This window comes from Pleurodeles waltl, chromosome 7 (assembly GCF_031143425.1).
Source record: "Pleurodeles waltl isolate 20211129_DDA chromosome 7, aPleWal1.hap1.20221129, whole genome shotgun sequence".
NCBI classification, from domain to species: domain Eukaryota; kingdom Metazoa; phylum Chordata; class Amphibia; order Caudata; family Salamandridae; genus Pleurodeles; species Pleurodeles waltl.
Window position 1 is genome coordinate 1,404,521,606 of NC_090446.1, and position 14,438 is coordinate 1,404,536,043.

General features: G+C 42.4%; 1 protein-coding gene across 2 annotated transcripts in view; it reads left to right on the forward strand.

Moving 5' to 3' along the window:
- Window positions 1-14,438, forward strand: part of LOC138246411 (H-2 class I histocompatibility antigen, alpha chain-like) — a 318,745-nt gene that overhangs the window by 57,914 nt on the left and 246,393 nt on the right. For both annotated transcript variants that reach the window (XM_069201007.1, XM_069201006.1), the window contains exon 2: window positions 6,132-6,227. In XM_069201007.1, coding sequence (XP_069057108.1) covers window positions 6,132-6,227 — 96 coding nt within the window. The remainder of the gene's footprint in view (window positions 1-6,131; window positions 6,228-14,438) is intronic.

A 14,438-nucleotide genomic window follows, 5' to 3' on the forward strand; every position in this document is an offset into this window, starting at 1 on the left:
GGCTACTTTCCTACACAAGTCACAAAATACAAATGCTTAAAGACAAATGAAAACATTCACACATCCAGCAGAAAAATGTCCCACTACAAAGGATGATGGGGTCAAAACAAAAGAGAAGTAGCCCACTACAGAGGTTTGCAAAATACACAAGAAACACACTAGAAACACAGTAGGGAGCCAACAGTTGCATTTTGAAAACTTAGGGCATTGACAGTCGAGTTATGCACATATGAGGAAATAAACCATCTAATTTATACAAAGTTTACATGAACTAGCAGCAGATCTAGACAGCGCTCATCTAGGACACCCAACTTACAGTTCCTGGTTACACATGTGACATATCATGCACCACTAGGGCAGGAGGTCGATCAATCACGATGAGCGTTAGGCTGTCATCCTGCTCAGACTAACAAGCTCGATGGCTGTTGCTTGAAGGCAACTAGGAGGGATAGTCTCTCTCCTTCCTAATTCTACAGACCCAACAGTGTTGTTCTAGCGTTTGTTTACTAAATTAATCAATAATGGACACCCTCAGGGAGACAGGTTTTCAATTGTGTATTAAAGGTGAACTGCAACACAGAGTACCTTCATGCAACATCACTAACGTATTAAGACTACAGTTAAATGCAAACTAACAGAGGGGTGAAGGTATGCTCACAAAAAAAAGAATCTTTTAAGAAACTACGGGAAGCCAAGGCAACTTCCTGCATGGTATGGTGATGTTGTTGCGCTTCCTGATAGCTCCTCCTGTTGTGGCAACTTTGGTTATTGCTCTGATCCCTGCTGGGGGGGATAGCTGTGGTACCTGTTCTCCTTACAGTTGTGGTCACTGCTGTGTTTCTTTAGCTGCTGTGGTTCCTAGTAAGGTATCAGCTGCTGTAGCTGCTATGGTTCTTGCTGTCATAAAAGCTGTTATCCTTGCAGTGGTTAGCTCAGTGGTCACTGCTGTGATTCCTTACTTTCTGACAGGTGTTGTTGCTGCTGCTGTCCCAACTGTAGTAGCAGCTGTGAGCTTGTTGTGATTATAGCAGTAGTTGCTGCTGTGGTTCCTACTGCACTGGCAAATGTTGTGCATACCTTAGCAGCAGCTGTGTTCACTGTTTTGGTCCCTGACAGATTCAATGCTGTCAATACAACAGTTGCATGTACTGTGATTCCTGCTGTGGCTGTAGATGTGGTTGTTGCTGTAGTCCCCTCTTGGGGTATAGTTGTGGTTGGTGCTGTGGTCCAGCTTTTGTGGCTATTGTTGTCCCTGTTGTTGTGGCAGATGTAGTTGCTTTTGTTTTTTCTGCTGTGGTGGCAGCTGTGAGTACTACTGCTGTTACAGCTGAGGTGGAAGTTGTGGACTATGCTGTGCTTGCAACTATTGTTCCAGCTGTGGTGGTAGCTGTTGTGGCTAGCATTGCAGCCCCACATTGGGGCACCTCTTGTTGCTATTGTAGATAAACAAGAGGTTATTTAGGTAGTTGTTATTGCTGCTGTGAATGTTACTGTGGTTCCTACTGTGGTTACTGATGTGATCACTGGACACGTTCCTCTCATGCTGGCAGCTTCTGTCACTCCTGTGGTACTTGTTGTCGTTGCAACTGTAGTTCCCACTATTTTTGTACTTGTTGCTGCTGTAGTGGTGGATGTTATGGCAGCTGGTGTCATTGTTGTGCTTACTGCTGTTGTACAGCTGTTGTTGGTATAGGTACTCTGAAATTCTAATAAAGCTTTGTAAATAGTAGTTGAGAATGTGGGAATATGAGCGAGTGCTTGAATAATATTATAATTATGCCACTTGAAGAGCACAACTCTTACCTAAGAAGGTTGCATGGTGATGATCACCAAAATACGCTAGCAAGAACTGAACAGACACCTGAAACATAGGGTGCAAAAGGGGATCTTAAAATCAATACAGCCAAGCTTTCAGTGCTTTCTAGAAAATCAGTTTGTCACTGATAGAACAGCCTAAATAGAGGAGCAGTTTGCTCCAGAACCTTGTCCAGTGAAGGCCTGGCCTCCAGTTAATGCCTTTTTAGGGTCGAGCCTGCAAGTGCTTGCACTAGCACATGTGTCTCACTTGAGAGATCTGTTGTATTCTGAAAAAAGGCTTGAAGCCCACCCTCTGCCTACCATATGTTGCTTAGATGTCACTCTTCTTTGCCAGCTCTATAATTGGTCAGGGAAGCCGAAACGTCACTTTCGATGCTTGCTGTGGAGCAGAGACCAAGCACTGAATAACTTAAGTTAGTCTGTGCCGTCTACTGCTCCCAATGTGATTGATAAACTATTTCTTGACCATACTCTCCCACCTTACTGCTTCATCCATAGCACATGCACGCATTTTAAATTGCTGTCCCCATGCTGCATTCTTGCCTGTCCCACCACCCAGTCACTTTCCTCCCACTTGCTCCCTCCTGTGCCCGTGTGGCTGTTTGCCCTGTACCCCTCCCACCGTCATGGGGTGTTTGTTATATGTGCTGTTGGCCTCTGTTGTCTCAGGCGGCTGTTTGGTGACTGACAGATAACAGGAGGTTATATGCATGAAGAGTCACTGAAAAAATTTAAATTCTCTAAGTAACTGTTTTTTTAGCCTTAAAACCAGGCCGTCTACAAGAGAGTGCAGACACTTATCAGCAAGAGCTACCGGGTACCAGGTTAAACATGGAAGGAACCAAACCAGAACACACCTGAAATGGCAAAAACTAAAACTTCTCCATGCTTTTTTGCAGCTGCACCCGAGGCGGATGCTGCCTTTCCTGGCATGTAAACAACCCCCCTTCCTGTTGCAGTTAAATTTATATTTTTTAATGTAATGATACAATTTTCTGTTTCAACTTGAGTGTGCTCAGGACACTTAGAGATGAACATCACATTTGTAATAGAACTGCCACAGCAATGTTGCATAGTTCCAGTCCAGCCATTTAACAAATCATTGCATTCTGGGGGTTATAGTTGTGTTCCATTTAACTACAGTAATGTATTTGGAATCATCGTTCTGCAGTCAATGAGAATGATCTGGACACCAGATGTGAACAGGCACTGATTACTGGGGTGCATGTGTGGGACAGGGATTGTGAGAGAGATGAAGTTTGGTTGTCTCACTCATCTAGTTTTATTTTTGCTTTGCTTTCTGGTACTTATGACACGGCAGACGAGCGAGCATTCCGTTCCTCCTCAGCAGGGGAACTGCCATAGTTGCTAAGCACTCACTATCCCCTTTACTCAGCCCAGGTACATTAAGCAACGCCACTGTGCATTCTGGGACTTGTAGTTTCAGTTTTTCACACAGAAGGTGTCTTTTCCTTTTACTTGTATGTCCTACATGTTACCTTTAAATTGCATGGAAGCATCTATTTTTCTTCGTTTATAATGTGTGGAGCCTGGGCCTACAATATTCCTTCCATTATCTGATTCTCTTTTTGGTTGGGAGGTGGTCTTTTGGGTGCAAGCTGGCTATAAGCCCCTTAAAATCCTGTTTGCCTCATTTCTTTCCCTCTTTGTGTGGGCAACAGGTCCCGGTTAGAGCACTTGACCAAACACATTAAATTCTGTGCAGATCATTTCACCTCCCTGTGCCTAAAATTATAAATATGTGCAATGTGAAAAGGAGGCGTGAAGAGCTGTCCATGTATTTCTTCATTCACCACTGTCTCTGAAATGCTTAAGGTGTGCGTGTCCAACGTTTTAGTGCCTAGAGTTTCTGCTATATGTGCTCAGGATAGGAAAAAAAAATGTTTTATATTTCTGATTTATTTATACATAAGCCTCCCTTTGCAATGGTGGGAGCCTGACAGGTAGAGCCCCCGGGTTGAAGTCCTTCTGCAGAGTTCTGCAACACTCGTAGGCTATAAGTAAGAGTCCCAAAGGGGCCAGCTCAGCCTTTTATCCTCTCGAGGTTAAGAAAACAATTACCTATAAGTGCGATAACAGTGCAGCCTTGAACAGTTTATAAAAAGTATGATATAAAGGACCAGCAAGCACCACGGTGTAAAACATCTTGTTTGGAGACTATGTGAAGAATATTCTCTATTCCTAAACCACTGGATATGTTATTTAATGGAACACCATTTTGTGCCTGAATGTAGAAATAATGTTGCAGTGTCTAGAGAGGCTGTTTTTATTGGTGAAGTGTTGCGGTAAGCTATTTACAGAGTGGAGATGTAACCTGCTTTGTAGCTAATTCTCTTGTCCACTGGTGATGACACAGTTTTGTTTTATTTTTCTTGTGAGGTCTTTTTTGTTAGTGGCCAGCTACCTATCTCTCTCTGTCTCCCTGTCTGTCATTCTGTGCACCTCTCATCCCTATCAACCATGCCTCATAATTCCACTACACCAATCCACTCCACACCACACAATTCCACCCCGCACAACTCCACAACTAACAATTGCAATCCAACCTACATAATTCCACTCCACACCACATACATTCACTCCACTCAAAATCAAAACACACAGATAAGAGACAGTGTAATTTACAACGCCAATAGCTCTAACATTTGCAAATGCTAGAGTATTGCATTGCAAATGCTTGATTGAATGTGGAAATGACTAGGAGGTTGACACTAGCAGATCGCAGCGTTCTCTGAAGGAGATAGAATTTAAACTTCTGCTGAAGAAAGATTATGCCAACCTTGAGCATGGCCTAGTGAATTATGTAAATGTACTTACAAGGTATTCTCTTAGTTATGGCAGCCAATGCAAGGAGTCACGAGCAGCTGCATAGCAAGAATAGCGTGGAAGAGACAGCTGCAATCTAGCAGCTGCTGAGTGAACGTAAAAAAAAGTGCTTCAGTAGATAGCCCAGGGGCCCAGTGCTTAATTTGTAAATAAAAAGGTGCCGATGCTCAAAGCCCTCCTCTTAAACCTGTAGCTGCTGCAATTAAATGTGGGAACATGGAATACTGAGGCAGAGTAATCCTGAAGCCATCTCGGGCCTCTTCAATCCATTTACAGGCACTCCCTGCCACCTCAGATCACTTTTGCAGCTTCCTGCTTTTCCCCTTTCTGAGCTTTTTCGTTTTTCCCTTCCTCCGTCTTTCCCATGTGTGTCTTTTGCTCGCAGTAAATGCTTGAGGCAGAAGAATAAGCCCCGGCCCTCAAAAAAAAGTGCCGGTGTTCAGCACCGCAAACAACAAGCACAAATTAAGCACTGCAGGGGCCCCAGAAACAGTGGGTTACAGTAGTCTAGCCTGATTAAAATGGCAGACGAAACAACCAAAGGGCTGTGCCTGAGAAGCAAGGGTAGAATTTCCTTTCTAAGGGCTCGAAGCAGGATGCTGACAGTTAATTGGCATTATTTCAGAGTGTCAGATTATTATCAATAGGAACTCCCGCGTTGCGTCCTGTAGACTATAGCGAGGGGATGTTACTGTCCTCAAAGGGCCAAACGCCTTCTAGTAAGGGAGACATGGGGTTGCTTGTCAAAAACCAGAGTATTTCAGTCTTATCACCGTTGAATTTGAAGAAGTTTTGGAAATGCCATGTAGATATTTTGCAACGGCGATGTATGAATTGATTGAATGAAATAATTAGGTGGGTATCATCCGCATAATTCATGAAGATAAGAACCCCCCTAAATGTGTACAGCATCAGAATTAGATAATGAGCATCTGTAACCTCAACATGAGCATGCAATATCCTTCAGTTTGGTCAGTTGCTGATCTGGTATGTAAAAAAGTATTTTCCTTATAATTATGGTTACTCTTTGCTTTCAAAAGATTTCTCTTTGATTGTTACTAAAAAGGTAAACCAAAAATCCTTAAGGCAAGCATGCAGCTGTACATACTCCAACCCTAAGATGTCTTCTTTCAGATACAGTGCTACAAGTGTGTAGTGTCTCAACAAACAGCAAAGGTACAAACGCCAGCAAAGTTCCTCATTGTGACCTGGCTCAAGTAAATACATAAGTCATGAGAAGCCATTATTTAGTTCTGTTTCATAGTCCCTTGTAATTTATCATAAATTATTCTGGACTACATTTCAGACAGTTGTGTTAACAGACTTGTGGGGAGCTGAGTTCTGGAAAACCTGACATCTTCGACCCATCCACAAAATCAGGATTTATATTATATTAGAAATGGAGATTACATTATGTTTTATTGTCAAATACTCTAAATACATTTCCTTGTTTTGTTCCTTTCCAGAGATGTCTGAGTTCCTTCTATGGAAAAAGCTTGTTACGATCTACAGCCTCACTCTCATCACTCAAATAACCATATCGATGGTACTGGTCAGTGTGTGTGAGTATTCATGGCCTGACATGTATATTCCCAGCCTATAAATGAGTCTGGCATTTGTTGCTATCTTGTTAACTTTTTCCCACATTATATCCTAACCTCATAAACGTTTTAAGAAACACATCCCCTGCCCAAGTTAGGGAAAAGTAATTATTGAAATACTATAGTTGTTGCATTTTCTACAATTCCAATTATTACCCGTGAAGTTTGTTTATGTGTCAACTTAATTCCGGGTCTGTGGAGCATGTACATTTTAGAAGGATTGTGATATTCATAGCATAATGAAGGGATACAAGTACACAGTGAATAACTTTATAAGAAGAAGTATTCAAAATTCTTCTTTCAAGGAAGATGAGGTGATTTTACAGTCGGTTTATACAGGTAAAAAACATCAACATCAACACACAAAAAACCTCAAAGGACCAAAATGTGGATGTTAGACCTAACATCCTTGGCGAGGTAATCCCCTCAAAATGTTTGCTTTCTCCCCTTCTCCTCGAATTCGTTTTTCTTAGCTTTAGGGCTCTGTGCACTTTACCACTATGAACCAGTGCTAAAGTGCTTGTGCTTCAAACTTGGTAAAATTGTCTTACACCTAATTGGCACATTTAATTTACTTGTAAGCCCGTAGTAGATGGTACTACATGTACTCCGGTGTTGTATATTAAAAGCTACTAGTGGCCCTGCAGCACCCATTGTGCCACTCACTGAAATATCTCTTTAGTACATGTCTCAGGTCTGCCACTGCAGCCTGGGATGCAGTTTTAAACTGTCATTTTGGCCTGGCAAACAAAACCTATTGCCAGGCCTGAGCCTTCCTTTTTAATTCTTCTAAGTCACCCCTACGGTAGGCTCTAACCACCCAGAGGGCAGAATGTATTGTATGTAAAAAAAAAGGATGTGTACTTACGTTTTACATGCCCAAGCAGTGAAAAACTCCTAGAGTTGTTTTTCACTGTTATAAGACCTATCTCTCTCATTGACAAACACTGGGTTACCTTACTGCACTTAATACATGCTTACTTTAGTTTGGGAGCAGGTAGATATACACTGTTTGTTAGGCCTGTTAGCCTTAGGGTGGTCTTCTCCCAAACATCTTGCCTTCACTCCACCTATTTTTGCTGATTTAGTTTTTGTTGGCCATAGGACTCTGTGCACTTTACCACTACTAGCAAATGTGAAAGTGCTCGTGCTCTCTTCCCTGAACATGGTAGAGTTGGCTTGTAACAGATTGGCACATGTAATTTAAATGTATTCTCCCATTAAAGTGGTACCTCATGCACACAGGCCCTGTAAGAGTAAATGCTACTAGTGGACCTGCAGCACTGATTGCGCCACCCAGTTAAGTAGCCTTAAAATAAAGCTTTTGCCATGCCTAAGACTTCCTTTCTAATACATATGTCACCCCTGGGTAGGCCCTTAATAGTCTATAGGGCAGGGTGCAAATTGTTTAAAACGTTGGGCATGTACCTTTAAGTTTTACATATTCTGGTAGTGAAAAACTCTTAAAATTGTTTTTCACAACTGCAAGGCCTATCTCCCTTATAAGATGACACTGGGCTATCTTATAACATTTAATAAAGGATAACTTTCAATTGGGAGCAAGTGATAGATCAAGTTTGGTGTCCAAAGAATTGTAATTAAAAACCCTAACAGGAAAGGTGGATTTTATGTCACAAATTTGAAAATGACACTTTTAGAAAGTTGACAATTTTTTGTGCTAATCATTTGATGCCTGCAGCCTGTCCCTGGGCCACATGACTAGGTGTAACTTGCAGTTGGTCTTCCTGTATTGCTCTCTGAGTTGATGAGGGAGAGGAGCTGTCACCTACCACACTTGCACATCACAAAGCCTCTGCCTGAGCATACTCACAAATGGACAAAATGGCCACAGCACACAGAGAGTATAGTCCAATAGTGTGGCAGGGATGAGTATCCCTTATCTTCTGTTGCTATGATTGCAAAGTTGAAAGGAGTCTCAAGTCCTGTTTGTAGAGGGTGTCTTTTATTTGTAGATACTGGAAATCATTGTGTCATCAGCGTGATACAGCCAACACATGTTTCGTCACAACAGTGACTTTATCAAGGCTGCAAAATGATAATTAAAACAAGAGTTTTGGCATATAGAAGTATATGGGCACAAAAATGTGTTTGTAGGAGAGCAAGTGAAGGAGACTCCAAATTTGATAATAATGACCAGTGAGCTATGTGTGAGGCTAAGTGGGTATTAAAAAAGTGGGTAGGTGAGAGGTTAAAAAGTCTGGAAAGCATAATAAGTGGTAGGGACCCGAAGTGCAAGATATGAGAAAAAGTGTGAATCACCGTGTTGTGTAATCTAGAAAGAATGTTTCAAAGGTATATGGACAGAGTATATGGTGGATAGAAACCATTACGTTCCTGGAATAAGTAGGAGACGAATGTAAGGTGAAAGGAAAGACTGAGACAAAGAGATCAGACAAGTAGAAGAATAAAGATACAGTAATGGAGTTGGAAAGTCAAACGGAAGGGCCAAGTGTGTGGCTCATACCTGGGCCAGCCGGCCAGGATGGTGCGTAACGAAGGTACGTAATGAGGGAGCCTCGTGATCAGTTGAGTGGGCTCAGGGACGTCAGTGGTGACTGAGAAAGGAGAAAACGTTAATCAAGTGAACAAGAGTAGAGTAGAGAAAGAAACAAAAACTAAAAAGTCTAGGGAAAAGGTATATACATAGTACGTAAAGAGATTATAGAGAGAAAAAGGAACAAAAATACATACCTTCTTAGAGTAGACCTAATGAGAGTATGGTTGAGTAAGAAAAACTGAATGCAGACCCTGGTAAGCCTGTGGTCGGAACCTAATAAGTGATGGATATGAGGGAAAGGGAAAAGATAACTGAGCTATTATCAAGTAAAAGAGGGAAAATGCACATGAGGTAATTACTGTGTACAGAACAAGCTAAAAGCCTTGTAAGAACTGTAGTGTTGTTAAAGAAGACTAAAACGAAGCGAGGTCCAGTATGGTGGCAAGGTCGTCATGATCGTGAAAAGTATATTAAACAGTAACTACAGAACAAGTGAAATAATCGGTAAAAAAAGGGGTTATCGTAAGCTGCGCGTGATCCCGAGAAGTGGGGAGACCTTTTATTAGTGAAAGTATTGGCCGTCAACAGACTCGCACACTAGTGCTGTTGGGGAGAGTATGGCGTGAAAAAAGCCCGAGCGCAAAAGGGCAGCGCATTAACAGCGGGGAGTAATAGTTTACATTGAGCAGGCGGCGAGGCAAGCAATTTAAGTAAATAAGTGCGGCAATTAGGAACCGCGGTGCGAAAATCAAAAGGGCAGCGTTTAGAGCGCTTGTACGCTGACTAGAAGGTAGTAGGCAAATATTAACAAATATCGTGAAAGAAGCCCGTGTGCACAGGGCAGCGCATTAAAAACGGGAAGAAAGTGATGTAAATAGAAAAAGAGGCGAGGCACGGAGTGTAAGTACAAACTGCAGCAAGTTGGAGCCGCGGTATGGAAATTAATAGACAGCGCTTGGTGCGCTTAAAGGCAATTCTAGTAAGTAGTAAGATAATTTAAGCCGCTAGCGAGGAAGGAGAGTTAAAAAATAAAAGTATAATCAGTCGAGGGCTTACCTGAAAAGGCGAGGGGACGTGTGTCAACAAGCTGTTTTGAATGAGTACTGGTCGGTATAGACCTGTGCTCTCAGCTTAAGAAGTGCAACTGGGAGTGGCACAGGGATAGAAGAGGGGCTCAAAGTGGGAAGTGGAAACAAATGGCGGCCATCTTGAGTGTAGGAAATAACGAGAGACAAGGAGTAATTGCCAGAGCATGGCAATCAGTAGGTGGAGAGAGAGACTAAAGGTAAAAGAGGGGGCGGAAACCTAGAGCGGATGAAAGTAAGCGGGAATGAAACCCATAGATGATAAAAAAATTAAGTAAATCGAAAGTAGTAGGTTAAGAAGCAAATCGAATTGGGAGGTAAGAGAGAATGAACATGTCCTAACCAAGTGCAGGTTAGAGAGCATTGTGAAGTTAAGATAGTAGGTAAGTAGTATGAGGTAAAACTAGGTAGAGTAAACCGTAGTAAAGAAGGCAAGGGTGGTAATGTGAGTAAGATGAACGGTAGGTAACAACGGTGTCCTACTGGTGAAAAGGTAATTCGTGTGGGTGTAGTCAAGGAATGTAGTGTTGTACATAATTAGTAGATTACAACCAAGTACAGTGATAAAACATTTTCGTTAGGTACATTGAGTGAACAGTAGCGGAGCATACGAAGATCAAGGCCATGGGGCATAGTAATCAAGTGTACCGAGTGGTTATATAAAGGAATGGGATAGGTGCTGAAATATATGATAAAAAAGCGACATTGTAGACATACAATAATAATACAGAGAAAACCGTGAGATTAAACCATACAAATGTCCATTTGGAAAAATGACAGTGAAGCGTGTAGAGACCGAGGTTACGGGGCATAGTATTTACATGTGACAAGGCATGCACTCGCTGGTGAAACAAATGAGCAGGAACGACATTGTTGAACATGTTGATAATACATCTTGAACCGTGAGAGAAACACAATAGGCCATAAAAGGACCTAATTATGAACTAGGCAGACAACAAAGGAGTGGGAGTTACCATTCATTTGAGAAAGTAGTGTAATTCTCGGTCTGTGTTCAGGCCTAGCTCCACTGCGCGGAGTTTTAGGACCCACTTAGCCTCGCATCTGCGTAGATCACCTGTTCTATCTCCCCATCTTGGAGAGTTGGAGACATGTGCGATGCCATGGAATCTGATGTTTAAGAGGTCTTTTTCCCCGTGCAGGTCGTTGAAGTGTATAGCAAGAGGATAGTTGGTATTGACATTCCTGATGGCTCTTACATGTTCTTGTATACGTTCCTTAAGTGGGCGTATGGAGCTTCCAATGTAGATTAAGTCACATACACAAATCAGGCAGTAAACAGTGCACTTGGTATTACAATTCATGAAGGTTTTGATATGGTGCGTGGTCCTGGTATTGTAAGAGAATGATGTAGTTTTATTAAGGGCCAAACGACAGGATATGCAGCAGCCACATTTGTAGAAACCATTGGGTTTTTCTTGGATCCAGCCCAGTAGGCGAGTTGGGGGGGAGGGACAGAGAAAGCTAGGGCACAGAATGTTCCTGAGCGTGCAACCTCTAGTGTGTACAATAGTGGGTGACACGCCCACTGAATTCTTGAGACATGTGTCCAACATTAACAAGTGCCAATGTTTTTTGAGAATGCGCAGTATTGTTTTGCTCGCAGGGCTGTATTGGGTGATGAAAGAGACTGGTCGCCTGTTAGGAGAACCGCTATTCCCAGGTTCTTTGGGTTTTTTAAGCAAAAGGGTGTGTTGGTTCTTGTCAGAAATGCGTTTACTAGCTGCTGAGATAAGTTTGTTGGTGTAACCTCTAGCCTGGAAACGTTCAGTTAGGTTCTTGAGTTCCTGCCTGAAAACATCCGTGTCAGTGCAGTTACGTCTAATCCTGACCATTTCCCCGTAAGGAATGGCCCTGATTTGTGTGAGGGGATGGGCGCTCTGTGCATGCAGAATGGAATTGCAGGCCGTGGGTTTTCTGTAAAGTCTAGACATGATCTTATTATTGGTGATGTACAGCAGTAAGTCTAAGAATTCAATTTGATTGGTGTTCACTTTGTGAGTGAACACTAAGTTGAACTCATTCGTGTTAAGGTGTTCTATAAGTTGGTTGAGGTCAGGGATGTTGCCAGTCCAGATACCAAGAATGTCATCAATGTATCTCCCCCAGTACAAGATATGTTCAGTGATATGTGTCGGACATTTGGACCACAGATGGTTTTTCTCAAATTGGCCCATGTACAGATTCGCATATGATGGAGAAAATTTGGCTCCCATGGCAACACCCTGACATTGCCGGAACCATTTACCGTCATGTAGAAACATATTGTTCTCAAGCACTAGTCGAGTGAGATCAAGAAGCATCTGCGTGTGTTCATACAGTGTGGCGTCACGGCTACTAAGAGTCAGTTGGAGCATTTCTAGTCCCTTTTCCAGGGGAATTGAGGAGTAGAGAGAGTTAACGTCAAGACAGATAAACATGCAATCTTCCGTCCATTCAATATCCTCAAGTTGACATAGCAAATCCCTAGTGTCCTGTATGTACGAGGGTAAGTTATGAACCAAGGGCTGTAGAAAAGAATCAATGTACTCAGAAATGTGTTCTTGCTGCAGTTTGTACTTACACTCCGTGCCTCGCCTCTTTTTCTATTTACATCACTTTCTTCCCGTTTTTAATGCGCTGCCCTGTGCACACGGGCTTCTTTCACGATATTTGTTAATATTTGCCTACTACCTACTAGTCAGCGTACAAGCGCTCTAAACGCTGCCCTTTTGATTTTTGCACCGCGGTTCCTAATTGCTGCACTTATTTACTTAAATTGCTTGCCTCGCCGCCTGCTCAATGTAAACTATTACTCCCCGCTGTTAATGCGCTGCCCTTTTGCGCTCGGGCTTTTTTCACGCCATACTCTCCCCAACAGCACTAGTGTGACGGCCAATACTTTCACTAATAAAAGGTCTCCCCACTTATCGGGATCACGCGTAGCTTACGATAACCCCTTTTTTTACCGATTATTTCACTTGTTCTGTAGTTACTGTTTAATATACTTTTCACGATCATGACGACCTTGCCACCATACTGGACCTCGCTTCGTTTTAGTCTTCTTTAACAACACTACCGTTCTTACAAGCCTTTTAGCTTGTTCTGTACACAGTAATTACCTCATGTGCATTTTCCCTCTTTTACTTGATAATAGCTCAGTTTTCTTTTCCCTTTCCCTCATATCCATCACTTATTAGGTTCCGACCACAGGCTTACCAGGGTCTGCATTCAGTTTTTCTTACTCAACCATACTCTCATTAGGTCTACTCTAAGAAGGTATGTATTTTTGTTCCTTTTTCTCTCTATAATCTCTTTACGTACTATGTATATACCTTTTCCCTAGACTTTTTAGTTTTTGTTTCTTTCTCTACTCTACTCTTGTTCACTTGATTACCGTTTTCTCCTTTCTCAGTCACCACTGACGTCCCTGAGCCCACTCAACTGATCACGAGGCTCCCTCATTACTTACCTTCGTTACGCACCATCCTGGCCGGCTGGCCCAGGTATGAGCCACACACTTTGCCCTTCCGTTTGACTTTCCAACTCCATTACTGTATCTTTATTCTTCTACTTGTCTGATCTCTTTGTCTCAGTCTTTCCTTTCACCTTACATTCGTCTCCTACTTATTCCAGGAACGTAATGGTTTCTATCCACCATATACTCTGTCCATATACCTTTGAAACATTCTTTCTAGATTACACAACACGGTGATTCAGACTTTTTCTCATATCTTGCACTTCGGGTCCCTACCACTTATTATGCTTTCCAGACTTTTTAACCTCTCACCTACCCACTTTTTTAATACCCACTTAGCCTTACACATAGCTCACTGGTCATTATTATCAATTTTGGAGTCTCCTTCACTTGCTCTCCTACAAACACATTTTTGTGCCCATATACTTCTATATGCCAAAACTCTTGTTTTAATTATCATTTTGCAGCCTTGATAAAGTCACTGTTGTGACGAAACACGTGTTGGCTGTATCACGCGGATGACACAATGATTTCCAGTATCTACAAATAAAAGACACCCTCTACAAACAGGACTTGAGACTCCTTTCAACTGTGCAATCATAGCAACAGAAGATAAGGGATACTCATCCCTGCCACACTATTGGACTATACTCTCTGTGTGCTGTGGCCATTTTGTCCATTTTTGTCTTTGGGTATTCCAATACCCTGTTTGGTGCCTACATGGTAGTAAGGCACTGGGCCAGTTTGCACCTGATCTTGCGGTTACTTTGATACTTGTCTAAAATTATTGTTTTACTGCCTAGATGTGCGGCGCCTTTCACCCTTACTACCCTATTGTGCTTTGCCTAAGGCGTTTTTTTTCATACTCACAAATGGTTTGACTCTAGTCTATTGTGACCCCAGACAACCGGGGGCCATCTGGGAGGCACGAAATTCCAAGAACCTCTGGGGGTTGGAAGTCTTCAAAACCTTCTCCTACTTCAAAGTGGGCACCAGACATAATATTGTACCCTCAGACCCAACAAGAACACATCTGGATCTGTGGGAGACAGAAGAAGGACTGCTGTGCTGCTTTGCTACAAGAAGTACTACCA